The sequence below is a fragment of the Calypte anna genome, chromosome 2, assembly GCF_003957555.1.
Source record: "Calypte anna isolate BGI_N300 chromosome 2, bCalAnn1_v1.p, whole genome shotgun sequence".
Classification (NCBI taxonomy): Eukaryota; Metazoa; Chordata; class Aves; order Apodiformes; family Trochilidae; genus Calypte; species Calypte anna.
This window is the reverse complement of record NC_044245.1, coordinates 7,055,766-7,083,347: the sequence shown is the minus strand read 5'-3', so window position 1 is coordinate 7,083,347 and position 27,582 is coordinate 7,055,766. Positions and strand designations below refer to the sequence as shown.

General features: G+C 42.6%; 1 protein-coding gene across 1 annotated transcript; it reads left to right on the top strand.

The window, feature by feature from the left end:
* The first annotated feature begins 2,979 nt into the window (after nt 1–2,979).
* Nucleotides 2,980–26,553, top strand: WDR86 (WD repeat domain 86). Its single transcript, XM_030445355.1, has 7 exons — nt 2,980–3,175; nt 3,715–4,026; nt 6,679–6,820; nt 8,309–8,741; nt 18,334–18,469; nt 23,320–23,423; nt 25,029–26,553. Exons 2-7 carry the CDS (start codon nt 3,864–3,866, stop codon nt 25,245–25,247), a joined length of 1,197 nt encoding a protein of 398 aa, XP_030301215.1. The 5' UTR covers nt 2,980–3,175; nt 3,715–3,863; the 3' UTR covers nt 25,248–26,553.
* Nucleotides 26,554–27,582: the final 1,029 nt, after the last annotated feature.

The following is a 27,582-nucleotide window of genomic DNA, read 5'->3' as shown; positions in this document are numbered from 1 at the left end:
ATCAATAAAATTTCTGGCATAATTTGAATCATTATTGAAATCTTATAAAGGAAAACGTTCTTCAGCATTTACCTCAGTGCAGCTACTGATGTAAATGGTGGCTTAAATAAGACTTAGAGCAGGGCTGGGAGCCTGTGCTGTATTTCTGTCAGGTGAGTCTGAACACAAGTCATTTGGGATGAAATTGCTTATAGAGTCTCTTTCACCCAACTGTTTCTGTCTTGGGGGGTTTATGAAATCTTTCTGCATTGTGTTGCTTCTGGATCAGAGATGTGAGAAAAGGTCAGACCTCTGGTGGAATAAAGGCACATTTTAAAGTCAAAGGTCCCAATTCACACTACTTAATGGAACAGAATTAGGAAACTGCTGATGTTGGACCCCTGGCACAGTCCAGGGTGAAGGACAAAGACCCCTTGGGACCTCACCTCCCTTCCAAAAGATAATGTAGCTGATCTAAACTTCACATCCTTCACTTACTTCTGGTGACTGCCAAAAGAGTTTAAACTTGTCTCCAAGCCACTAGATCCCACAAACCATATATTATGAAACTAGCCATAAACATCTAGATGCCTTCTCAAGGTTTTATATCTATTTGGATTTATAGGAGCAGATCACGAAGCTGTGTGTGTATGTATCTGTATTTATCCCCATAGCTGATAGAAAATGGTTGGAGAATGAGAAGTGAATTGTATACCAGCAATACTGAGCTTCCTACTTTAGAATTCTTGGGTGTCTGGGTGAAGAGGGATTAATTGCAGGATTTGGGTCCTGAAGAGCTTGTTGTACTTCAATTAAAAAAAAAAAAAAAAAAAAAAGTGAACATGGATGTAATAAAGAAAAATTGCCTAAAATTCAGAAATATAAAACCAATAGGAAAAGAATATTAAAACCCCCCCCAAGAAATGGAATAAATATTCATTAAAATATTCAAAAGCTCAGATGCTTTCATCAGTCACTGTAGGAGGGAAAAAATAATTAGAAATAATAATAAAAAACCTTGAAAAATCTTTAAAAAAGAGGGAAGGAACAGCACATCCTCTGCTTCCATGAGCTCCACAGCTGATGCATGGCTGAGCTGTGGCCAAGGGCTTCCCCTCTAGCTCAGCTTCCCTTGGAGATTTAAACTGCATGTGTTTTAAAATGCTCATACTTGCCTCAAACCTACCAAAACACTGCTTCCACCTGAATTTTCCCTTGTGTTCACACCACAGCACTAAAGGAAAATAAAAAGGAGTGCTAATCTATCCTACAGTTTCCCAAACAAGGACTCTGGACAGGGGTTTGTGAGTGGATTTGACAGATGTACGAGCAGATGGTGAAGGACACTCCCTAAGAGCAACCGATTCCCAGGCCTCCATGTCCAAAAAAATATCTTTCCATGCATAATGTGATTTTCAGAGGGAAGAAATCTAGTGTTCATGTCTCACACCAAAACTTCTCTTTCATTTCTTCAACACGCAAGGGATCGTACGAAAACTCCTGCCTGCAGAAAAGATCTGCCTGGTGGTGATATGCCACAGGGTAAAACCCTGGTAAAACACAAATTTCCAGCCCTAACAGCTCTGTCTCACAAACTTCTCTACAGTTTGGCTACCACACGCAGCCAAATTGGGATCACCTTGTGTTTGTATTGGGTGTGACATATTAGGCCTGTTTTACCAGAATGTACTGTGCAGAATGACATACCCTGTGCAGTATCCATTTAATTCCTGCATTTCTGCACAGCCCATCCACTGAAATACACGGTGCTGGAGCAGGGCTGATGTTTTGTTAGATGTATGTGAGCACCTGGTGAACCCCCATACTGAATGTGATGGTATGAAATGAAGCTGATGGGCCTGTTTCAAGGATGATGACTTGATATAAAAAGGTGCTTTTCTGATCAAATGGGGTGGGAGCCAGGAGAAGGGGAGTTTGTGATTTATTCCAATGCTGTTGGCATGATTTTAGCAGCAATTTGGGGAAAAAATGTCAAACCCTGCTGGTCTGTTCCTGGAGGCTCTCAGTCTCCCCATCTCACCTTTCTCTGCCTGTTGGATTTATCTTTTTTACATTTAATTGTCTTCGTGAGGATAGGACCCTTTTTGCCCATGTTTCACACAGGTCTCAAGGCAGCAGGGAGGAGGAGGAGCTCCACCCCATGACCCCACTATGTCCAAGCCCTTGGCCATGTGCTTTGGGGCAGCATGAAGCCAGCCCAGCCTCTGGGCTACTAGAAGTGGACAGGACAAGGGGCTGCGTTAACAAGAAACAGACCAAAAAGCTTTGGGAAGACTTAAAGCAAGAGAGGGACTTTGGGGCTCCTCTGTGTGTGTGGTGTCCTGAGAAGTTTGTCAGGAAATGGCCAAGGGGGGAGAAGGGCGAGAAGAAGAACAAAAGGCGATGGCTTCCCTCAAAGCCAGCCCCCAGCTCGACAGCAGAAGCGTCTTGGGTGCCCCCGGGAGGCACCGTCCCGAGAAGCCGGGGAGGGAATGCGGGGAGCCCGCCGAGAGCCGCCGGTGCTGCTGGGGGGTGCTCCGGGCCGGCAGGCAGCCTGAGGGGGCCCAGCGGGCAGCAGGAAGCGCTGCCTGCCCCCCGGGGACAATCCTGGGGACCACGGTGGGGATGTGGGGTTGTCCCCGAGTTGTTTTGGTTGTAGCGAGGTGCAAAGGGACCCTCCCGCCCCTCAATCCTTCCCCCCCCCTGACTCAAGTGAGTTCAGGGGCGGCTTCAGCAGCGGAGAGGCGGGCGGCGAGAGGGGTGTGTGGGGGGTGCTGCCTCTTTACCCTGCCCAGGGGGGGCTGCTGCGGGGGGGGAGAACGTCCCGGAGGGGCAGAGCTGCGGGAATCCTCCCGGGAGGACAAGGTGGGGGGAGCGGTAGCACCGAGGAAGCGGGGCGGGCAGGGGAGGGGGCTGCCGGGGTTGGAAGCGGCTTTAACGTGGAGGGGGAGGTAATGGAAGGAGGGCCGGCGCTGGGGGTTTGGAACCGCCCCGAGGTCGCCTGAGAGGGGCACGGCAGCTGCGGGGAGCCCGCTTCGGCCCGGCAGCAGGGGCGGCGGCGGCAGGAGGGGGGAACCCGCGCTCGGCCCGGCCCCCTCCCCCGGCAGGATGAGGTTCCCCCTCCCCAGAGGGTGAGTGCGGGATCGTTCGACCGGAGACGAGCCCCACACCTTCACCCGGGGCCGTGTCCGGGGCGGTGAGTAAATGCCGAGGGCGGAGATGCCGGAGGGACTTGGGGAGGGGGGGGATGTGGGAGGGATGGCGGCAGCCGCGGGGCGGGGAGGGCTGGAGGCCGCTGAGGTGATCCCGCGGCGGCCGGGGGAGGGGGCAGGCGGCCCCTTGGGGCGATGAGGGCCGCCCGAGGTTGGGCTTTCCTTTCTGGGAGGCGTCGACTCTTCGGCGTGCTCTGAGTTACCCTTGGAATTGCTCAAGCAGCAGCCGGAGCAGCAGCAGAGCGGCGGCAGCAGCTTGGGAGCGGGGCAGCGGGTAGCGGTACGGCAGCACTCAGACCATGCTGGGTCCTCTCCAAGGGTCTGGAAGTGGCTCTGTGCCCATGGAGAAGCCGCAGCAGTGAGCGTGTGGTTGAAAGGCCATCTTCCACAGCTCTTGCGGAGAAAGAATCTCACAGTGGCTTCATCCTTACCCACCACCCCCCAAACTGAGAAATGATGTATCCACGGAGGAGATGAAATGATTTAACGTGCCCTCCTTATCCTCCTCTGTGTCCCTCTGCAGGACCACCCTGCTGATGGTTTGTCGGAGTTGGGTTAATGGATGAAGTTGGTCGGTGGGAGACGGCTGGAGGCCCAGAGCACGGTCTGGGGGTTGCACAGCGCCTGTGATCTGTCCCGCAGCCTCTCTCTGCCTTCGCCGGGAACACCGGGATGGGGAACAGTGGCTCAGCCGTGAAGGTCTGCACAGATCACCAAGGAGGCATCAACTGGCTGAGCCTCAGCCCCGACGGGCAGCGCCTGCTCACGGGTAGTGAGGATGGCACTGCCCGGCTCTGGAGCACTGCCGACAGCCAGTGCCATGGCCACTTCCAAGGTACAATAGCTTCTTTCCGTCTGCTTGGTTGAGCCCAAAGCATGGCACAGGCCACACAGCATGTTCCAGTCTCTCAGACCCCGCAGCCTGCTGGGCAGCCAAATTCATGCTAGGTTTGTGGGGGTTTTTTTCGAGTATTTGTTACAGGAATGTTAATCAGAAGGTGTTTCATCTGAAAACAGTTTACCAGCTCTAATGATAGCATGGATCCTGTTATCTCAGTCATTTATGTCTCTTTCTAGAAGCCCTCTGTGTCTCTCTTTACTTTTTTTTGTAATCATCTCATTTTCCAGGCAATCTTTAAATAAAACCTCTTGACCAAGAAATCTAGAAAGAAACCTTGCTAAATAGGCTATTTTCCCACACATTTGACAAAGAGAAATGTTAATTTCTGGGCTTTAAAATTTTAAATTGCTTTTGCATTTTAAACAAAATTTATTAGGCTTAGACCAGCATCTCAAAAAGAAGAGGGAAACTCTGTAAAAAGTGCAGTCATGCAGGAGTCAGATACGGACTAAAGATATTTTATTCTCACTCAATCACGTCTGTTCTTATGGAAAAAAAAATTCTTAAATTTGGAACTTCTGATCCTCTTCTCTTCCAGAGAAGAAATCACATTGCTGTGACTTTTTGTTGTTGGTTTTCTTGCTTGTTTGTTTTTAACTATGGAGTGTTATCTTTTTCCCCCACTTCCTGCCATGGTTCTGCCTCCTGGAAAACTCACTGCATTTGCTTTAGGCTTAGAAATCTCTTTAAAGTGCTAATTAACTTTTAACTAGAAAGAGGAATACATAGGGCAATATTCAGAATCTGGCTGTGTACTGCTAGTGTTTGGGGTAAACTAAAGGTTGTCTGGGTGGTTTGTGAGCTGACAGCTGTTTCAGGTAATTGTATGTGTGCTGTATTTATATGTGCACACACTTGTTGTGTAAATTTGTATTGTACAAACTATAATTACTGATAAACCTGTATCTGTAACACAGCTTCTACCACAACATAACCAACAGCCTTCTCTGGTGGCTGCTTTTGACCAGACCAGCACCAGACCTGCCACGGGGTGTTTTTGGCACCTTTTATGTGGCTCGAGTATTATTGATGGTTACAAACTCACTGACAGACTTCAATGCAGTAACCAAGATACTTTCTGATCTTCTCGGGGAGAATTTCTGTGAGGAAAACCCTGTCCCATTTAAGCTGCTTTGCAAAAAGTTTTCACCTAAATGTGAGGATGTGTATGGTTGTGCTAATAGCCCTGGTGAGCTATTTGATTTTTGGCAGCTGGTGAATTTGCTTAAGAGGAAACAAGATGTGTGCTTGTAACGTGGATTCTGCTTTGCTTTTCAACTACAACAAGGCTTTTGAACTACAGGAGCTGTAGTAAAATCTGTTTTTTTAAGGTCAGTGAAACAAAGTGTTTTACTGGGCAGTCTGCTTTCTCTCAGTTCTTTTACCATTTCTTTATTCTACAACATGATTCTGTATTTCTCATAACTTTGTCTGTCCATCTGTTTCTCTTTAATCACATTTGTCCTTATATTTTTTCTTTTCTCCTGCAAGAGTAGTGTTATTTAAATCATAGCAGGGCCCACCAGTTTCAAACAAAGTCTGGGGCTCTGTTGTGATAGTTACTTAGAAGGTAAGAGTTCTGCTCTTGAAAGCTTACAGTCTAAATAATTACAGGAGAAGATTGCAAGATAATATAATTCCTGTGATTAGATAGATGACAACAATTTCATGCAAGAGATCTTGGAAAAAGCTGGGGCTTGAATACCAGCATGCTTTTAAAATGCAGGACGTTGGATGATGCCATGGAAAAATGTCACAACTTGATAAGCAACAATAAAAGCTTAAGATTTAATATTGATTCCCCTTTGCTAGCATTACCCTGTTTTTTCAGCATGAAATTTTTAGAATAACGTTGTGTCTATTTTTATTTTAACTATAGAATCCAAACATACTCTGGATACTCTATAAATAATTGTGCTATTATTCTTTCTTTCTATGTAACTTATTTAAAGGTGTATTAAAATTTTGAAAATTGATTTTTATTCACGTTCTTAGACGTAATGGGGAAAGTACTAGCAGACTTTTTACTAGGTATGTTGTTTTGTTTGCTTTTCATTCTGCTTGGACAGTGAAACTAAACTTGCTGGTAAGTCTCGTGTTGCTTCCATTTTTTATAGTTCCCTGCTTTAATTTAGAGCTGTTTGTTAGAGCTTACAATCAATGGTCTGAGTTGAAATTCAGTCTTTTCCTGACTTTGGAAGAAGGAAGCAAAAGCATTTCTTTATTAAAAAAAAAAAAGCCAATTTCTTAGTGGTTTTAAACTTCAGTAGCCTGAGTTTTATTCTACTGATAATAATTTAACTCATTAATATTTTTATAATGCTGTTTGATCTTCCTGATTGAGGGAACTGTACTAGTTTAGTCTTCCACTTTATTGTTACATAAATGAAGCAGAGTTTTCTGCTGTTAGTTAATAATGCTGTGTCTTATACAAATCCTTAAATGTGCAGAACTGGTGGTGCATATAAAACTAGAGTTTCAGTCCATTTATTTATTGCATTTTTCTTTTTGTTCAGGGGAGGAACTTGATTGCTCTGCCCTGCTTGCATGCAGAGTGATAGAATTTATTTCCTTTGCTATTCCTAGGACATGAAAGTTACATCACCTTTTGCCACTTAGAAAATGAGGCTGCCTTCACCTGTAGTGCAGATCACACCATTCGAAAGTGGGATGTGGTGACAGGTCAGTGCCTGGCCATTTACAGAGGACACACATCAATTGTTAACAGGTTGGTTTCCTGGAGTTCTTCCCTTCTGTTCATGTCATTTTCCTGCAATTCCCCATTCCTACACTAAGAAAATGGGTTTTGTAAAGCCTTGAGTTCCTTCTACACGTGTTCTGTGCTGTAATAATTAGTTTTCTTAGCAACAGTGCTGACACATCCATAGACAGCAGATAGGAGAGAAATGAAAGGCACACAGCAGGAGAATTGGATCCAGGGCTAGGAATGAAATTCCAGAAGAAATTACTCAATTGATAACAGATGCTTCTGATAAATAGATGTAAAAACATCACGTCAAGCCATTGTGTCAGTAAGAGGGATAAAGTCAGTGTTTTTTCTGGAATTATTATTCCAGTTTGTGCAAATGGAGTTTAAACTGTCCATGACTGCTTGGCCTGTTGTGTTGAAGTGCTTCTTTTTAGTTGTACTGTATTTAATTAATGGCAAATAGAGCAGTCAGATTGTTGGGTTTTTTTGGTTTAGTTTTTTTCATTTCTTTTTTGGTGGGTGGGTTTTTTGGTTTGTTTTTTGTTCCTTACTTAACTCAAAACACACAATGATGTGTAGCTAGATTCTGTAAATAGTTAAAAAAGGCTGTCTCTCTCTGTATTTTGGCACTGGACTGATTTTTGCTTGAATCAGCAAATGGGAAATGTGTTCCCTATTCATATGGCTTTGTTGCCAGTTTGAAAGGTTCCAGACTACCAAACTCAACTGACAAAGGAGACAGGTAATGATGTTCCCTGCCTCTGGTTTGGAAATAGGAACTGTACAAAATTTTCTGTTGTTATATGTTTGTGCAGCTACAATGTGCTATTTTGAGGGCCCAGTAAATAGAATTCTCGAGCTGTAATCTCTGGTTTGCTTTTCAGTTATGTAGTAAGTGGGGTGCTCTTGCTCTACCTTTTTTAAGATCCTGAGATAAGTGAAATTAAGTTCACTCTCTCTGATGATGGGAAGATGATACACTGTACACTGTCAGGTGCAGTTCAGGTTCCTGGAATGCATTTTGTTGTTTTTATTCTAATTCCAATCTGTTTTCATAGGTCAGTTTGTAAATTATTATTTGCAAAGGAATACTAATTAATAATTATCAAGAATGAGCTCTTTAAAAACAAAACAAACACAAAAAACTCCTAGCTAGTATTTATGTAACTTACAAAAAGTATGTAAGAGTGCTGGTGGACAAGATTTCAGAAAAACATGAATGCCCAAAGTTACTGTGCTATTAAATAGAAATGTTGACATTGATGTACCTGAGTAGGGGGTTCCAATATTAAAAGTAGAAGCAGGATAGTGGTTTTTTTAAGAAAAAAAAATGGAAAAAAAAATCATAAATAATGTGTATTATATAGTGATGCTGAATTGTGGCTGTATATGTTGTGTTCACACCACTGTTTCTAACTCCAGGATTCTTGGCATTGAAATTGTGACAAAAATGGTTATATAAAAATAATTACACTCTTCATACATGCAAATTTTATTTTTTTTCAGGATCCTGGTTGCCAAAGACTATCTCTTCAGTGGCTCCTATGACAGAACAGCCCGATGTTGGAGTGTGGACAAGGAGAAACAAATCCAGGAATTCAGAGGCCATCGGAACTGTGTCCTGACTCTTGCTCACTATTCCTCCAGAGATGTTCTTGAAGAGGAGGAGGAGGTAGAGGAGGAGGCAGAGAAAATGAGCAGGGACCTCCTGGTGACAGGTAGCACAGACTGCACTGTTAAGGTCTGGTGGGTGTCCAGTGGGCGCTGTTACCAGACTCTGCTGGGACACACTGGGGCTGTCTTATGCCTGATCCTTGATGCACCAAACAGGGAGCTGTTTTCTGGCAGCACGGATTATACCATCCGAACGTGGAATATTGTCACCGGTGAGCAGCTGAAAGTGTTCAAAGAGCATCAAGGATCAGTAATTTGCCTAGAGGTAAGAACAGAGGCTTCTTAAAGAGAGGCATCCACGTCCTAACTCACGTGGGTCCCAGTTGTCTTTTCATTCCTAAAGAAGCTCTTCTGAGGTTATAAGTGGTAAGTGCAAACATTCCTCTAATAACAAAATAACAGTGCTCTGTGGTCTTGAGACAAGTCCTCTTTCCCTAAAACACTCTCTGATGTCCTCTTGGCTTCTAGTGGCTATCCTCATCAAGCTTCTAGCTCAGTATCTCTTTACATCCTCTTTGGTCTTGAAGTGTAGGTTTGCTGGGAGTAGAATTATGAACAGCAGATCACCATACTTGGAATAAAAATAACCTGAGCAAGAAAAACAAACCTGAAGTCTGATAACTTGAAAAGGCCAGGGGAAAAAATGAGTGTAAACCAGATAACTTAAAAAGTAACAACACTAAAACCTAAACCAAAATTGTGGGCAAAAGATAATAGGAAAGTGTAAAGCTGAAAGAAATCCTGGTTTAAAAACCACGCAGGCATGATTTGAGAAAAGACAGAGAGAAATAGATGGCCAAGGCAAGAAAACAGGCATGGAAAATGGGAAAGAGAAGTAGAGCATGAGAGAGAGAAATCGGGAGATGGTGAAGGAGGAAGGGGAAAGACTTTAATGTGACCTGAAAAGCTATACCCTGTCCTTCTTTTTGCAATACTTTTCTGGTGAATGCTGCCAGGTTTGTTAATACTGCTGTGGAGAGAACGAGGTTAGGCAGATGAAGAAAAAGAGGTTCTATTGCACAAACACTCTTCTGTACATTCCATTATCCACCAGAAAATTTTAATGGTATATTTAAGGAAGATGTATGATGGTCTGCACCTTAGTTTCAGGTCAGGAAACCTTAAATGTTTATAAATGTTTGTGCCTGGCTGAAGTTAATAACAATAGTTTTTCTCACTACTTTTTTTGTTTGTCATCCATAAGTGCTTTTCCTTTACAGAGGCTATAGTATATATTTTTAATAGCTATTTAATAAATGTTGCCCATGTTTCTAAAGAAGGCAGTCACAGCTGGCACTAATAGACTAAAAACCTGATAGCACTGAAGGAATTCTATTTTCCTTCAGTTTAGCAAAGAAAAAACCCACACAGAATCCTGTTGCCCTGGAGTGATGTTTGTCTTGCTTGAGTAGATTTTCAGTGTTAAAGCTTCTTTTTCTGACACTGTGGTAATGTATTTTGAAGATGTTCAGGTAACTGTTGCTGTTCTTCGTGTCAGGCTATGTTTTTGCTGTTTAATTGCAACTCTTCTCCAAGACACAGATTGGCAACAACAGAGCTTGCTTTAATTTAATTGGGTTCTTGCTAAAACTGTTACAAAAAACTGGCTCTACCCTTTCCCAGAAGCCTGGGAAATTCAATTACACTCTTTGAATGCTCAAGAATGAGCAGTGCTGCTCCCCTTGTGAGCACCGAGTTAAACAATGGCTTTAAACAAACAGAACTTCTTGTAGGGGAGAAGAAAAGCAAACCCAACACATCCATTTGAAAAACCTGAACAATTCAAAGTACACAAGACTACTTCTGCCAAGACTCTGTTGTTGGCAACAGTCCTGGCCAAATCTTCTTCTAGCTGTGATTAACTGGTAGCCCCTCACTTCTCTCATCACCAGTTGATGTTTGAAGCTGGGAAAGTCCAGCTGAGGTACATACTGGGCCCACAGAGAGCATCTTGTTTCTAGGCCTCTAAAACTTATCCCAGCTTAAGCAGTCACTGTACTGCTGTTGAATAGCTTTAGGCTGTTGATCTTTCCTAATTCCTCCCTCTCTCTTACTGGGTTCAACACAAGCCCTTCTGTTCCACTTGGCTGCCTCTCAGCACAGCCCACATGGTATTTTCATTCTTTTAGAGAGGGCTCAATCACCACAATCCATACAAAGATGTTACAACAGAAGGGAAACTTCCTGAATAGAGGTGTTTAATTTTTTAAAATTTTTGTTTTCTTCTCAAAAATCTCTTGGAGCCTTTTTTTTGCCTAGGGCTTCTTGGTGACAGTGTTGGAATCTCTGGCAGTGAGTTGAATTGGTGTCTTTCAAACTGTGGGTTGGGAAGGACTTGGTAGTTGTGAATTGCTCATAGTAGCCAAAAAACTGTTTTAATTGTTGACAATAGTTAATTTTCTTCAGGGCCCAAGTCAGCTCCTAATTACACTAGATTTTCACTCCTCTATCCTGGAGGAGCTGAGTTGTTACCATCAATTAAAGGTGTTCTCTGGGTGGTATAATGCTTTTGTGGATAGAATAAAGTGGGAAAAAAATAGAGACTTATTTTCATTTTGTTTATTCAAATGATGATCCCTAGGGGAGAGTGACCTTTCAAAAAGTTTGAGAAATGCTCAGTGTGATCTCTCATGCTGGACAAAGATCAGGAAAAAAACCTTCAATATTGAGACCATATTTTCCTCAACATTAAAAAGTATTGTTATTAATGGGTATGGCCCAGGATGTTCTAAAGTGCTGCAAATTACATCTGGGCTATTTCAGTCATTTCCCTTTACTTTCCAGTAAATACCAATAGTTTTGCTATAGCACTGAATAGAAATTCCTGGAGTTTCTTGAAGGAGCATTTCTGGGTAGATATCCATAAAGCACACCCATGTTTTCCACTTTCCTTCCTTCAGTGCTGGCATGTGATGCCACAGGCATGTGCAGATCCTGAATGTTCCTCAGTTGCTCTAAGGTCCTTTAGGTGTTGGTGCCAGCCAGAATAAGAAAAAGGAGCCTGAAAGCTACTTTAATCTTGCATGGCAGAATGGGAAGCACTGGTGAGTTTTTAGGTTTTCCTTTCCCCCTGTCCTTAGAGCACCCCAGAGAGTGGAGTGAAGAGGAAGAGATGCTCAGGTATTCCCCAGGGCTTCTTCTGCTCTCCTCAGGACAGTCTCTTGCAGGTGATTTACCAGCTGAACTGATTGCATAGGATCCACTCTCTGAGCAGTTCTTCTGAAGGTGCCATCTTCTTCCTAATGCAGCTCCTCTTCCAAGGTTTTGCCAGGAAATTTTCTGCCTGCAGTGGGAATCATGTGCATGCCAGGTGGCTTTGGCTTTGAGTCCTTCACGCTCATGGTCAGGCAAGGTAACCAGCAGTGGAGCAGCCAGAACTCTTCACTTTATTTCTCCTGCAGTGCATTGATAGCTTGGCAGGCAAGGGACAGCAGCTGTGAGTGCTCTCTTCATATAAGAGCCAATGATGATTTTTTATAGAAAGTGATGGGAAAAAGCAAGGGTGGGCTGACTAATCACACAGCTCACAGAAGTTCTTTCACTTAAAAATTTCAGGTCCAGCTCAAGACCAGTATTTGCAGCTAATAATCAAACATGCATTTTTGTTAATGTGACTGCCTGCAATAGGCTGCATAACCCTGACTTAGATATTTTAATGTGCATGCTTTTCTGAGTGTCTCCAAAGTAGTTTTGCAAACTGTTCCCAAGAATTGCTTTGTCTTTTGCTGATTGTTCTGCCTCAATATTTATCAAAAGTGTGCTGCCAAAAGCTGGCAGAGAGAAATGATCCAGCTTGGAATTAGGTTGCATTGTATAGCAAACATTCTTGCAAGAAAGCTTTTCTTACAAAAGGAGTTTTAAATGAACATGGGTGGGCAAGGACTTACTTCTGGTTTTACTGCAAAAGATCCTTTGTTTGGACCATTCCCTTTAGTTGCCTTTTAAAGCTGACTAGAAGAATGCTTTGAACAAAGCTGTTGTCTGAACTCTGTTTATACACTTAACTGTTGTGAACACTGGGACAGATTTTTTTTTCTTGTCACATCATTTAAGTGCATGCATTTTTTGTAATTTCTGTTTGTATTTCTTGCATAATTCACCAGAGGATGGAGATGTGAATTAGGGGAATATGAATTTGTACAACACCTGTAGAAAAGAACCTGCACAAACTGATACACAGGATGCTCCCTTTCAAACATCAAGCAACACCCTCTTTACTATGGAGGTGACTGAGCACTAGCAGAGGTTGCCCAGAAAAGTTGTGAAATCTCCATTCTTGGAGATAATCCAAGGTGTCTGAATGGCCAGCACTGCTTGAGCAACAGGAGTGGACCAGATGACCTCCAGAGGTCTCTTCCACCTCAACCCTTCTTGATGTTTCTGGGACCATTGCTTTGCTCTGCAGTAAAAAATTTGATGAACGTTCTCTAGCAGCTAGAGCAGAGAGCTCACTCTACATGAATTCTTAGGAAAAAAAAATCAAAACAACAAACAATTTCTTGCCCACTGGGAGTTTGTTGGCTCATAAAAATGAATGTGGTTTTGAATGGGATCCTAAAAGTCTAAGTCAGCCTAAGGCTTACATAGTTCTAACTTGAGATTGGTCCAAGTTGCTGATTTTGAACTTAGAAGTGGCTGTGGACAGAAGACCCAGCTGGCAGACTGTAGGAATCCTGAACCCTGTGTGAAGAACAATGTAATGGGGCATGTGGTTGTAGGAAGCTCCTGGGAGCCAGTCTGGCTTCCATGACCTTCAAAAAGGATGTGTTCAAAACTGTTTGGAGAGCCAATTGCCTCTCCTTGGATGAGAGTTAAATTGTTTCTAATAGCAAAGATTAATTGGGAGAGCAAAGTCTGTTCCTATAAGGTTGAAATACCTGCTAAGCAGCTCTTGTGCAGATATTCTTGGCATTCATACAGGTTTGAACTGTCTTAATCTGCTGCATATAGTCAGTTCAGCCAAGCTTGTGGAGAAAGGGGATTGTGACTGTCTGGAGAGAGGATCCATAGATGTGATAGTTTTAGGAGTTTTATTCACTCTGATGTCTGGAGGCTGCAGTCAAAGTTAGGATTGCATAAGTAGTGTGATCTGTAACTACTTCAGCATTAACAACCTGTGCTTTGCTGCTATTGCTTATTTTACTACTCACAGGCAGGTCTGACTGACTTTTTCATGGAATCTCCAGTATTTTGGCCCCAGGATTAAGACAAATTTGCTCCATTCATGTGTCTGTGTTTCATCTTGTTCAAAGCAAAGCCCCTCAGAGTAATGAGAAAAATGAGCAGTCCAAAATTACAGGGATCAATGCAGTGATTTTGTGCTGTGTAGCTGAGGCTTTAGAAGAGAGCATCTGACTGTCCTCAGGTTTTTAATTAATTAAAAGCTACTCAAGTTTGAAATGTCCACTCAGCTCATTAATATATGAGCTGTAAATCTGGTCTGTGTTGTGTTTTGTACTACGTGTCTTTTCCTTGCCATGCTTTTCCTTGTCAGGAGCTTTGTTGGGCAGGTAGCCAAAGTGAACTAAACACTCAAAAGCCAGCCAAGGAAGATACAGCTTTGAAAACACCACTGCTTCTCCAGGCAGTTTCAGATTAGAATATGGAAGTGTTTCTACTGACAATTTTTAAAGTAAGAATTGACAGACCTGGGGATATCTGAAAAATCTGTTAAGTGAAATTTTATGTTTTTCCTTCTAAGTCATAAGAAAATTAAATTTTCTAATAAGAATAGGACTGGGACCTAGGAAATTGGCTAAAGGTTTGGAAAAGCCCAATGGTTATAGATCTGGGGATCTGTCCCACAGGTATTTGTTGAAAATGACTGTACCTGAATTCCCATGCAGAATCATAGGTGCCAGTCTTAGCTGCAAGGAGGCTCAGCTCCCACTGAAGCTGCAGCATAATCTCACATTTTGGTGAAGAATTTTATGTACTTTGTCCATCTCTCAAGAGGGACAAGATCTGAAGATCTGCTGAGCCTGATGTGTCTGTGGCACTATCTAACCCAAGGCATCTCTTTCGCCCAGTGGTGTAATCCAGCTGGCAGATCTGGATGGATTAAATGGCCTCTGCAGGCCAAGGAGATTTGAACCCATTTTGAGAGCCCTGTAAGAGCAGGATGGGGGAAGACAAGTCTGCATAAGGAGGGTTATAAGAGTCCTAGAGGCAGAGCCAGCAGAAAGTGACCTAACTAGAAATCAGTGCTTTGGGGACCTGTCTGGAAGTGGAGAGGGGAACACTAGCTCTTCCTTGGACTTTTAAAATAGTTTTCAATTCAATCATGACTTCAGAAAAATGTTGACCAGAGCCAAGGAGCTGTGCTGCTGGCTGACCCTAGGACCTCCACTGCTTCCACCACAAGGGTGGCTTGTGCCCAGCCAGCATGAGGGCATTTGCACAGTGTCCAACTTGGTGAATTAGAGTGGAAGATGCTGTGTCTGCCTTGTGGGTGCATAACCACACCCTTTGAATGCAATCTCTGAAAGAAGGCTCTGGAATACAAATACTGGTTTGGCATGGGTCAGATTGGGTTGGTGCCTCTGGTGTGCTCTTCTCAGAGAGAATCCTGTCTGGTTTCAAATGCTCTCTTGACCATTTTCAGGAATACTGGGCATGGTTGCTTGTCACGACTGCCCCGGAGCACATAATGCTTTCTGTGCATTGTAGAAAGGGATAGTTGCAGCGTGGATCAGCCTCCCAGATCAGGGCTGCACTTTGAGATTTGGGCAGCCAAAAGGTAGGATGCTGTAACTTCCAAGTCCTTTTTTGGATGGACTTCAGTTGCATTATACCATGGTTCCTCATATGTATAGTAGAGAAGGTATTTATTTTATATTACACAGCATGGTACCTGCTTTTAAGGTTCATTGTCTAGGGGAACAAGATGATGATGATGATTTTAATTAAATATAGATATCTGAAGTGTTGTTGCTTAGGCTGGAGTTGTAAACTAAACCTGTCCTTAGTCAAGCGAAGGAGGAATCATTTCACCTAAATTGGCTGCAGCTGAAAAGGTTGTCCTTGTCAGGAGGGAGAAATTGTGAGTTTTAAGATGTGATCTCTTCCAGGCATCTGCCTTAGGATGAGATGAATTGTGCCCTAGACTGCAGTGACTTTAAGGGCTCTCTTAGCTGTAGATACCTGCATCAATTTAGATGAGATGATGGCTGAATCATACCACTAAAGGCACATCTGATTCACAACTTCAACCTGAGCTGATAGCTCTTGATGGCCTTCTCCACTAATAGCTATTACGTGCTGTGTATTTTAAAAATACCCTGGAAATGAGAGGCTGTGTGGCAGTCAGAGCCTGCACTGGGTTTTGCTCTCAGCTGTGCTGCAGGCAGAGTCTGTAGCATGCAAAAGATTGTTTAACCTGTTAGTGTTTCTGTCTCCATGCAAGGCTGAGAATCCTTTGCTACTGTGCTCACTGGTGAGGGGCAGGAAAGTGCCTGAAAGTATAAAAAGCTCCATTCAAAGCATGGAGGCTTTGAATGTAATGAAGATGGTTGGTGTGCTGACCATCCCGAGAGATCTCTGGGTGTCGGAAGCTTTTGTGGCTCTTGTGATGCTGATGCTATAAATTACCTACATATGCCCACATAATTTCACACATTTGTATATCTAAGAATTAGCAAATGTAGGCAAGTAGCAGGTTTTCTGTTTCCCTTAAGCATTTGTACACCCACTTAAATGTAGAAATGAAGCAGCATAATCCAATGTACCATTAATGCAGAGTGGTGTTTACCTGCAGGAGGTTATAATAGTGTTTTCCCTTGTTCAGTGGGTGGGTTGATGCTGCCAGCAAGATGTCTGGAAAAGAAATGCCAGTGAGTTGGCCAAGAACTACTCAGCAGGATCTACAGTCAAAGCATCAACTTCCATTAGCAGGTGCAATGTGGCAATGCTCTTTAGACCCATTCAGGTTGAGCCGGGAAGTTAAAAGGTTACCTTCCCCAGGCTAACTGTATAGCTCTCAGTTGTTAGTGCTGCTAATGTCAATGCCATTGCAAAACCAGCTTAAAAGTAATAGGTTGTGACACTTTTTAACAGTGCTAAGAAGCTCCTGGTGTGTAGCTCTGAAGACTGTCCCATGGGCCAAGTTCTACTGGTAGGAAATCTGACGTGCTGCAGCAACTGAGCTGGTGGGAGCTGTGTCCAAGGATCATCTTGGTCTGCCTGCATACTTTTGTTACATGGGTTAGCATATTCCCATCAGTGTAGTGCTTTGTATCTTGTTCCTTTTGTTTCTTGTTCTTGTAATATATGCTAAATATTTTTTTTTCTTTTTGCACAAAGCTCAGTTATGATGCATGTTGGGATGGGGCAATTCCTCTTTGGACTAGGAGCGGAGATGGGGAGAGTGGAAAATATTCCAACCTTACACATACAGAGCGTGCAAAGAGAGAGGACTGAAGGTTTATAATAATCTAAGGTGGCAGAAGAACCAGACCCTTAAAAGTGACCTAAGAGCAAGAACCATGTGAGTTTGATTTGTTGTTTGTTCTGCAGTTGGTTTCCTGGAGATACCCGAGAAGCGTAAGGGGTTGATGTTCTGCTGGTCATGTGAACCTTCTGCTCTGTGTGTGTATTGCAAACAAGGTGTTATTACTCCTTATGCAAACTGAGGGCTCAGGGTTCTCCCTCCTGTCTCTCCATCCTTTTGACACAAAGATTGGTGTAAGTCCATGAAACTCACCTGGAACTACAGCCTATGGATTGCCTCGAGGGTGTGTGATGGCTGAGTCTGCCTGCATCCTTTTCCCTGCCTCTCTCCTTTTCCCTGCCTCTCTCCTTTTCCCTGACTACATCCTTTACCCTGCCTGTAGCTGTCAGGAGTTCTCTGCCCATGGTAATGTGCAGTCAGAGCTGTACAGAACCCTGGGTGTTGTTTTCACTAGGTGGACATAGAATGCAAGATATTTCTCTGCACTGTGAAGAATTTCACACCTGAGCTGCCAGTTTTTTGATAGTTTGTTGCCATATACTGGCTAGTATTATACTGTGTTATTTTCTCTCATTCTTTCTCTCTTTCTCAGTTTCCCAGGGGCAATCCTCCCTTCTGTCACTCTCCGTGTGTCTGTCTGTAATAAAACAACCTCTGCCACTGGTGAGTTCACACAGTGTGCAGGACGGGTGCTGTAATGAAGCAGCATTCTTCTCAGGATTTATAGGCAGAGATGCTCAAAATAACACAGCAGAAGACAATCTGTTTGAAGATGTTGAAAAACCTGTGCAAGGATGGTTAATTATTTAATAACCTGATAACACAGTCTAAAAAAACTTGTGGAAAGGCAGATACAAAACAGTTTAAAACAAGAGTTAGTATTTCCAGATACTGACCTGGGGCAGGGTGATTGTGCTGAACCCTAGTTTATGTTGTGTAGGATTTTTTTTCAACTTACTTTTTTTTTTTTTTTTTTCCCCACTTATTATTGTTCTGAAATTCTTGTTCCAATTAAAATTTACAGTCTGATAAGTGTTCCTACCAAATATGCTTTGCAGAAACCACACTGCAGGGTCTGTTTTTGAGGCCATAACTAATTATGGAAGCAGGGTTCTTAAGCTCACTAAAATCCTGCCTGCTTGCACCAGCAGATGAGCTCAATTTTTAATCTTCTGGAATGTGGGAGCTGTTTTTAAGGCCCAGAAGTCAACGGGAGATGTGGTTGTGAAGGATGCGAGATGGGTTTTGCTCACCATCCCTCTCTTTCAAGCTGTAGTTCTTTCTCTTTTTGCTCCTTGTAACAGACTGTTGAGTCAGAAAGCATGACTTCGTGTGAGTCACTGCCGTGCAGTTCACTCAGGAGGGAGCCTGGGAGGTGATTGCTGATGGTTTTTTCTCTTCCCTTCAGCTGGTGAATCGGCACTTGTATTCAGGCAGCGCAGACAGGACAGTGAAGTGCTGGTTGGTAGACACTGGGGAGAGAATCCAAACCTACAAGGCTCACAAACACAGCGTTAGCACTTTGAAATACCACGCTGGGATCTGTAAGTTGCCTTTCCTATGTTTGCCTTTGATCAAAGACTATTAATAGAGAATACTATAATTTTGAAGGCTTGTGAAATTGTCACTTTTTTTTTTCCTTCCTCTCCTCCGTGTTTATGTTCAGTGTCAAACTTTGCTGCGCTGCTCCCTGTGGGAAGCTGGGATCTTCTCTCCATTTTCCACCTCCCTGTTCTGGCAAATGAAGAGGCACTTGCTTTATTTCTGTTACCAAGGGAAGTGGCTCAAATCCTGAGCTGTCTGTGGGTTGTTTGTATAGCTGTGGTTTAACCTTGCTAGTCTGATGTCTGTCAGTCTGCTTCTGCTGCATACTTGGGGAGAGGAGGTGGTGCTGGAGGATGTGCATCCCTGTGCTTGCCTCTGCTACCTTGCACAGGCTGTGTAATGGACTGTCCAAAACCAGAATCATGTCTCAAACACTCACTGCTTCTTTCTAACATTTAGGCTTCCTGTTCAGACTCTGACTACCCCCTACACTCATTTTCTACAAGTTCTTTTCCCTTCCTCTTTCATGTATTTGTTCCCCAAGCCACCTTTCCGCAGTACCCAAGCATCACTTGCTTAATGGTGCTTGGGACTCAGCTTTGCTGCTCTCAGGACTCCTGTTAAGAGTGGTGTCTTTACATAAGAGCCTGTTGTTGACATAACAGGATATTTTGACCCTGAAACCTCCCTCTTTAAATCCCTTTGTTGGCTGGCTTTCCCTCTGCACATCATCTATGCATTTCTGGGTTTGGGTTGCAAGGCTGCAATTCTGTTTTATGAGCCTGCACCTGTCATATTGGTCTTACTCTGTCACTGGTGTTAGACTCAATGTGCCTTCATCTGCCCCCCCCAGAAAATACTTCTCTCTTTCAGGGTAACAGGAATGGTAATGTCTGTCTTGAACTAATCTAGAAACTCACAGTACTTTTCTAATTTTCATTTCTGTACTTCAGCTATGAAACTCAAGTGTAACACCAGGTGAATGGTTGCTGCTTGGGCCTTGACATCACTTTTGACAGATCATCACTGTGATGGTGATAAGTGGGTGCCAAATGCAAGATGGTACACATCAGGAGAGAGCTGTACCTGCACAGGCAAATTACAGTTTAATAGCAATTTTCTAGCACCATGCTTGACATGGCTGACTGACCACATTTATAACCCAGGAACTGAATTGATTAATTATGATTAATTGATTAATTGATTAATTGATTAATTATGTTTGCAAACTTAACATACAACCAAGCCCCCCAGGCAGATTTTTATTTTAATCAGGAAGCCTTTATTTGGTCTTCTTTTCAATATTAGACCCTCAGCATTACTTTTCTTCATTAAAATAGTTAATTGTAACTGACAGGTACAATAAACAGCTCTCCTCAACTATATTGCAGAACTACCCCAAACTCCCCTACCTGCAGGTTATCATTTATGCTGATTTCAGCTTTTGCAGGCAGCTAGAAGGCTGAAATGGAAGGGGAAAGGGTCTGAGCTTATGTTGCACACTGAAGTTGTTATTGCTCAAAGATAGAGGCAGGTAGGGTAGGGGGAAATGAACCCAAAATTTTAATCTGGGATGAACACTAGCAAACAAAATACTGATTTTTAAATTTTATTTATTTTTTGTGTGTGTTATTTTCCATCTTTTAATTATAAAGAAACCAAATCAGACACTGAATTCATCAAGACTAACTGCTCTAAGCTGATGTTGGCCTGATCTAGTGAGGAATTTCCATGTCTGGGTGGGAGATGGAGAGACTCTCTCCTTCTATAATGAGACCTCCAGAGCTGCATTTTTTTCAGCACTGATCCTGCTTCCCATGCACCCAGTAGGGATTTGCCCAGGCTCTCTAAACCCATCATAAACAAAGTTTAGTTTTGAACACAAGTTTCATTATCTGATGCCACCTCCATCAGCTCTGCAGTGCTTCCCCCTCATCCTACCACCCTGTCACTGACATACACATATATTATCTTTCCTTAGCACTCTTTTTTTTTTTTTTTTTTTTTTTTTTTAAATGCAGGCAATATTGCTGCATTTAGTCAGACCTGTGAAGAACATCCTGATAGTGTGAAAGAAGTGCTCACAGAGCTATTTAAGATCTCATTTTAAATCAAATGCAAAATTCTAAATCTGTCAGAGAGAATTGAATTATTCCACTTGAAGGGTAGAAAAATGTCATGGGAAAATATTAGGGACTTGTTTGAATTTAATTTAGACACGTTTTAGTTCTTGAAAGAGGACATTTCACCTTAAAAATGAATTTATATGCTATGATTGCTTGTATTATACATTGTAATTCTAATTGGAAAAACCTGTTAGGTGAGTGATCAAAGGCTTGTTCACTGGGTACCAATTGCTAGAGCTGCTGTAGCTTAAAATTCTAGCTGTTCATCAGGGACAGAACAGCACTGTGTTTCCATTCTCTGTCTTTCAAAACTGTGGGCAAAACACTTCAAAATAAATTATGTTTGGTATGGTTTATGTCACATTTTCACCAGTGCCAGAACATGGAAAGAATCTCAGCTAAGAAGATCTTAATTCTGTTGCTTGCTATGTGATCACTGCCCCAAAGGGTTTATGGGCAAAATAAAATATAGTAGAAGAATGAGAGGAAAAATAGAAGTTTTCCCAAAGTGTCTATACTTTATAGAGTACAGGGAGTCCAGACAGATCTGAGAAATAAGATGTATATCCTCAGAATTAGTTTCTAGTGAGTTTCATCAGTCTGCTTATGTAATTAATAGCATGGGGAATATTAAAGCTAGTTCTCAGTCTAATTTATTTAATGATACTATGTTGGTTATTCCTCTCATGTAGTATGTGCACAGTCATTTAAAATTTAATGCAGTTTATATTTTTTCATGTTGCAGAAACTCCAGGGAAACTTTTAAAACCTATTCTCCCAAGAGTCTATTAAATTTAAGTAAAAAATAAAAATTAATTATTGATTTTGCATTTTTTTGTTTGTTTGTTTGTTTTTTTCACAGGTGGTATATATAGGCATATATTTAAATGCTAAATCTGACTTAGATCAACAGCTTTGGAACACAGAGGTGCAAAGAAACTTCCTAGATCTAGAGTGACAGTTTAAAAGACATAAAAGATGTCTGTGGAAAGCAAAATCCTGGTTACAATAGCTAAAGAAAACTGACAGCTGCATAGTGAAAACGGCTCTTAACTGGTTCCTACTCTCTGCATGTGTGCAGTAGTATTAAGTGATTTCCATTCACTGGAAAAAAATACCTACTTCCCTGCTTTACATCATTATTCTTATTTTCAGAATGGGCTGAAATGCTTTTCAGGATTGTGTTGGCAAATGAATCTATAGCAGGCCATATAAAATTATTTTCCACATCCAGATGTTTCTTGAAGGTGTACCCCAGAAGTACCCAACCTCCTGCTGTTTAATGTGAAGTTGAAAAGCTGATGGCAGTAGGTAGTTTGTGCTCTACTTTCTTGTATTCCTGTATTTACTGCCATGATAATTTCTTCACCTCTCTTTAGGAATCCAGTGCCTGACTTCCCCCAAAAGAAAAGGTATCTGTTTTCTTCTGGCACTTCAGTTTTGTAAAAAATACTTTCATGGTAGTGGCTTTTGCAAAGACCTGAAATACAGGGAGCAGTAAATGTATTGCTTTTTGCAGCTCTGAAATATTTAACTCTAGGAAATTCTGAAATATTTAACTTCAGGAGTTTGGGTTAAGTGAAGGAAAAGTGAGGGTTTACAAAGACAGTTGGTAACCCTTAATTCACCCAAATGTGCTCCTTTTTAGGCGGATTGCTAAGTATATGTTCTAGTCAACATTGCCTTACTGTTTCTGGGTGCAGCAGTTCTGGGGATTTGGTGTGAAGACCCTACAATGCTGAGAACTTGTTCTTTGAGCATCTTAAGATACCCTAAGGAAACCTGATGAACAGCCAAGTTCTCTGACCACAATTTACTTAAAAAACCAAACAACTCCACTCCTCCCCAACCCTACTTTTGTAGCACCTGTACAGGATAGCACACAGAATACAAGACTTATAGCCAAAATGCTGAAATAGCTCAGTGCTGTACTGAAATAGGGATGATAGTCTGGGCTTTGAACCACTTAAAGGCTTTGCTGCTTGCAAAGATCCTAAGCTAGAGGATTTAGCTGAAGAAATCCACCACACTGAAAGAATTTACAAAGCTGCTTTATAAAGAAGCCTACATGTGCTGCTCACCTCTGAGGACAGGAGATTTAACTGTAGTATTTCAACAGAGAGGGCTATGCCTACTGTTAGTAAGCTTATGGCTGAAAATGGGTGAAAATCCAGTATGTTTTAATGAAGCTAAAACCAAATTAATATCATTAGTATGAGAGAGGCTAATGCTCTTACTGTGGTTTGAAGCTTCCCTGTGCAGATGCTTCTGCTGCTTGATGCTGCAGTAGAAGTGATGAAGGTGCTGTAAGTACTGAGTGGAAACCTGGAAATCAGGATGATAAATCAAATGCAAGTCTTCGAGGAAATCCTTAAAACCAGACTTAAGATAAATTGCTGCTTAGAATTAGAGGCATGTTTAGGTGGGGAAATGTGAAGAGTAGAGCAGAAAAAGATATTTGAAGTGTGTGTGGAGTGAAAGGTCAGAACTTCAGGCTTAAGGCAGTTCAGTGTTGTGAAAAACAGAAAGTAAAACAAGCATGCTGGGGTCAGCAAAAAGGGAGTTTTCTGAACTTGCTATAACTGAGAAGAGAATCAAGCCTGAGAATGATACATCATGTTCCTTTGTGAACTAGTTCCAGGTAAATTTTTTAACTCATGTGGACTGCTCTTTTGTGGCTGCTGACATTTGGCCCCGTGCTGTGTTGTGTGGTTGTGTTGCAGTGTTCACAGGAAGTGGAGATGCCTGTGCAAGAGCTTTCAATTCCAGGAGTGGTGTCCTGCAGAAGATCTTCCGAGGACACAAGTTCATCATCAACTGCATCCAGGTCAGGAAAGGGCTTTGTTTCTTTGTTGGGATTTCTCACTTCTGATTGCTCCCTCATTTGTTTTGTGGGAATTGGTGTGGCTAGCTGTTCTGTGGCTTGAGTTGGATGTTCTTGGAAAAGATGAAAAGTAACAGACTTTAGTAGTTGTTTTGTAATTTTAGACAAAGTCTGTAGTAATAAGGATAAGTGAATCCACAGAATGAGGCCCCAGAGACAATCCTCTTCTCTGTGATTGGAGGTTTTTCAGGTTGGGTTAGACAAGCAACCATATGAAATCAGATGGATGTAACTGATCCTCTGTATGGGTAGGGAATGGGCTCTGGCCTCACGGAACCCCTTCCATTAGAAGACTCTGATGAGAAATGTATGCAGTGCTTTAGGGAGAAAACAATTTCTGCCTTATCCAAGCAGAATAATCTATAGCATTATCCCCCTAACCCTCTGGGCATGGCACCCCTCAACAATCCAGCAACTGCTCAGCAGCCTTTCTGGTATTAGTGAGGAGCTAGTGGTGACCTCCATGTGCTACCCTGTAGAGAAATGTTTATATAAATAAATATAAATATATAAATAAATATAAATATATAAATATCAGGATCTATGTTGATGAAGGCATAAAGATGACAAAGAAGTTCTGTAACGATATCTGACCCACATTCTACCAGACAACTGGAAGTCTGTGTCACTGGCTCAAAAATTTTCTCAAAGTTAAGTGCCTGCAAAATTGCTTGCATATTGTCTAAGAAGTGATACTGGCATTTAAAAGTTAAAAGGGGGGGGGAATTGGTAATCTTTGGTGGCAATGCAAAGACCAGTATCATGCAAAGAACCCTGGGGGGGAAGTTTGAATTCCTCTGTGCTTTGTGCATTTAAGAATCCACATCTCCCTGCACCAGGACCTCAGTAAATGCTGTGTGCAGGATGAAGATTTTGATTAATCCTGCTGATGTAACCCAGAGTGCTGGGGGGATGCTGGCTATGGCAGCCCTCCTCTGGTGCTGGACAGACTGATGCAGGAGAGGGAAGATGATCAAGACTGAGGGGTGGCTTCTAGGGCAGGATAAGGACAACTGGACATGTGAGCAACAGCAGCAAATGTTTCATTAAGGACAAAAAACTACAGGGAGTAATCAAGGTTAAATTACTGCAGGTTTGGAAGAACAACAAATTTAGAAGGAGGAATTGTACCTCTAACTTACTGCAAAAGGAGAAGGGAAGTGAGAAGGAAAGCATTCCTGAAGCCAGCTCCCACTGCCAACTGATTCTGGTGCCTCCTTAAGCTTCATCTTCAAAACCAGCACAGAAATTCCCAGCCTACTCTGATGTTGAGTTTAGTTCCCCGTTGCTTTTCTAGCGGGTTTAGGTTATAAATAACTCTTGCTGTTTATATTTTATGGCTCTGTGAAGTGGCTGAAAAATGAGTCCTGACTTGGTAATGTCTCATCCCACTTCAGCATCTTTTGTGATAATTTATACTGGCTCTTGCAATGAGCTATCAGGCCTTAAGTGTGAGGATCAAGCTGTGTTTGCTCTGATTTTTGACAGTTTGATTGTGTCGAATCTGAGCTGTAGGGTTTGGTATTAAATGTGGCTTTGTTGTTCCAGATCCACAATGAGTTGCTCTACACAGCTTCCCACGATGGCACACTAAGGATCTGGGACATCCGGGGAATATGCAAGAGAAATAAACGGCGTTTGAAGAAGGAGAGGTCTGTCCAGGGCAGGAGCTCTCAGAAGGGAAGTCTCTCTCGGCTTTTCAACAATAAAGTTGGCTGTATGGTACAGCAAGAAAATGGGGAACATGAGGCTGTGGAACTAATGTGACTGTCCAGGACAGGCTTTCCATCAATGAACCAAAGCTGAACCTTTTGTTTTCTGCACCATTGTGTCCATGTAAACCAGAACTTGGAAAGAGATGGGAAACAGCTTGGCTTGAACCTTTTTTCAGGAGCCAGGATTCTTTGTGACTGTCAGATGGACTCAAGTCAGGTGTTGTCACCACAGAGGACTCTCAGATGAGCAGTTCTGGGTCAGGAGGGACTGCAGTGTGGTTCAGGTGTTGTACCTCTGTGTGTGCAATTAAGAGCTGGAATGCTTGTTTTCAGTTCCCTCTGCATAGAAGGGTTGCACACTGCTGCCTGCCTGGTGTCTAATGAGAAACGTTTTCTGTTGCCTGCTTGCATGCCCTCTCTTTGGTCCAACACAGAAATGAAAGGTGCTTTGTAGGATGACTGAGTTCTGCTTTCACAGCTGACCCTTGGGTCATTTTTTTGTTGATCAGACCACCTAACTCAGGATGGTGTGGCTCAGCAGAAGGAGTTTGCAGCAGACTGGACACCTCTCTGGGAAGCTGGGAGTGGTAGGACAGAAATTAGGGTTTGTTTGGTTTTTTTCCTAAAAAACAAACCATAAGCTTGAGAACAATTTAAACTTCTGACCTGTTGTATCAAGGTCAGCTGTTTGCCAGGGCACAAGCAGCTGTCCTGGTCCCAACAACCTGGTGGGTTCTTTTTTTAACCTTTTTCAATCTCACACTTCAGCAAATGAAACATCAAAAGCCTCATGTGTCTCCCATGTGCTGCCAGCAGTGTGTGTGTGTGTCCAGCCATCTGCTTGCTCCCAGGTGTGATTCCCCAGATAGGAAACTCCTGATGGGCTCCTGAAGGGTCCCCTCTCAGCTCCTCTGGGCAGCCTGGCCCAAAGCTTGACTGTCCTCGTGGGGAAAAGGTTTTCCTTATGTCCACCGGGAATTTTAAACTGTGTTTTTTTCAGGGGAGAGGTGAGTTTGTGTTTTTTCTGGAGGATTTACTGGGTGCTCTAATTTTGGTGTCTTTCCTCTTGTTGAGGTTATGTCCATCCTTGGTTTGCTAGGTTGTTAGTAGCAACTTCAAGAGAAGTTCTCCCAGACTTTTCCCAGGTTTATCCCTCTCTGATAACCACTGAGCCATGAGTAAACAAGGGTTCTTATATTTTTCTATTTGCAGATATAACTCTTTGTAGAACCAATACAAAAAATACCTAACCACATGTTTTTATTTTTGTGTCTTTATTTATTCTGTACTACAGCAAGATAAAAATGCTGTAATCTTTTTTTTTTTTTTCCAAATGGACTAATAAACATGTGGCATCTACAGACAACCGTCTAGTTTTTGTTTTATTCTCATTTAGAAAGAATTTGGCTGGCTGCAGAAGCACAGCAGTTAAGAATGAATGGAATATGGGCGGGGAGAAAAAAAAAACAAACCAAAAAACAACAAACCCAAACAAAAACATACACTTCTGGAAACATTTCCAGTCTCTCCCTCACTGCAGGGGCTGGAGTCAGGCGAGCTGCTGAGCTGCCCTGCTTCCTGCCAGGCCTTGGGCTGCCACAGCTCAGTTTCCTCCATCAGAGGAAGGAGGGATCAGTCTAAAAGGAAAGAGCAGATGATGAAGAACCAGACACCTGGCTCAGTGATTGCTGTGGTGGCACCAGAGCCCCCTGCTCTGAAGCTGTAACACTGCATCATTGGGTGCTGTCTGTCACTTCTGCTCTGCACCCTGCTCACCTCTCCTGCTCAGCAGCTTTGTTAGCTCCTACCTGGCATCTAGGAGGAACCAGAATTTTAATTATCTTAAATGCCTACCAAGAGAGACTAATTTGGGAGTTCATCTGCATAGTGGAGACTTAATTCCACTGTAAGCCTCTTGGTCGTGTTGTTGCAGCTCAGTACTGGCCCTGTGGGAAATGTTTATGAGACAGTGGCCCGTGGTTGCTGGGGTGATGGCTTGGTATGCAGCTAATTTTATTTGTATTTTGCATATGAGGTCAGTGCCAAGTAGGAGGCCCCTAGCAGAGATGGATGGAGTTGCACAGACGGTCTGTGCTTATACCTTTTGTTTAAAACTTTGCACACAGTATGTTAGACATGAGAGCTTATCTGGCCTGTAGGGCAGCTGCACATAGAATTAGCAAATGGATTTAATAGGCATGGATCTCAAAGAGTGGAATTAATGAGTCATTACCACTTTCTGCTTGTTGCTAAACTTATTACAATGTCTCCAAATACATGGTCAAAATTAAGTTAGAACTTGGACAATGACTCCTGCCCTGCTGGTCACTTAAAACCTCACTCAGAGTTTCTAGGGGGCAGTGCTGGCAGGATTACATCACTGAGGA

Excerpts from the sequence above, each read along its gene's own strand:
- WDR86 (XM_030445355.1), top strand. The coding sequence starts at position 3,864 with ATGGGGAACAGTGGCTCAGCCGTGAAGGTCTGCACAGATCACCAAGGA. Across the intron at positions 6,821-8,308 it reads CACACATCAATTGTTAACAG|GATCCTGGTTGCCAAAGACT; the intron begins GTTGGTTTCCTG and ends ATTTTTTTTCAG. Across the intron at positions 18,470-23,319 it reads GAAATACCACGCTGGGATCT|TGTTCACAGGAAGTGGAGAT; the intron begins GTAAGTTGCCTT and ends GTTGTGTTGCAG.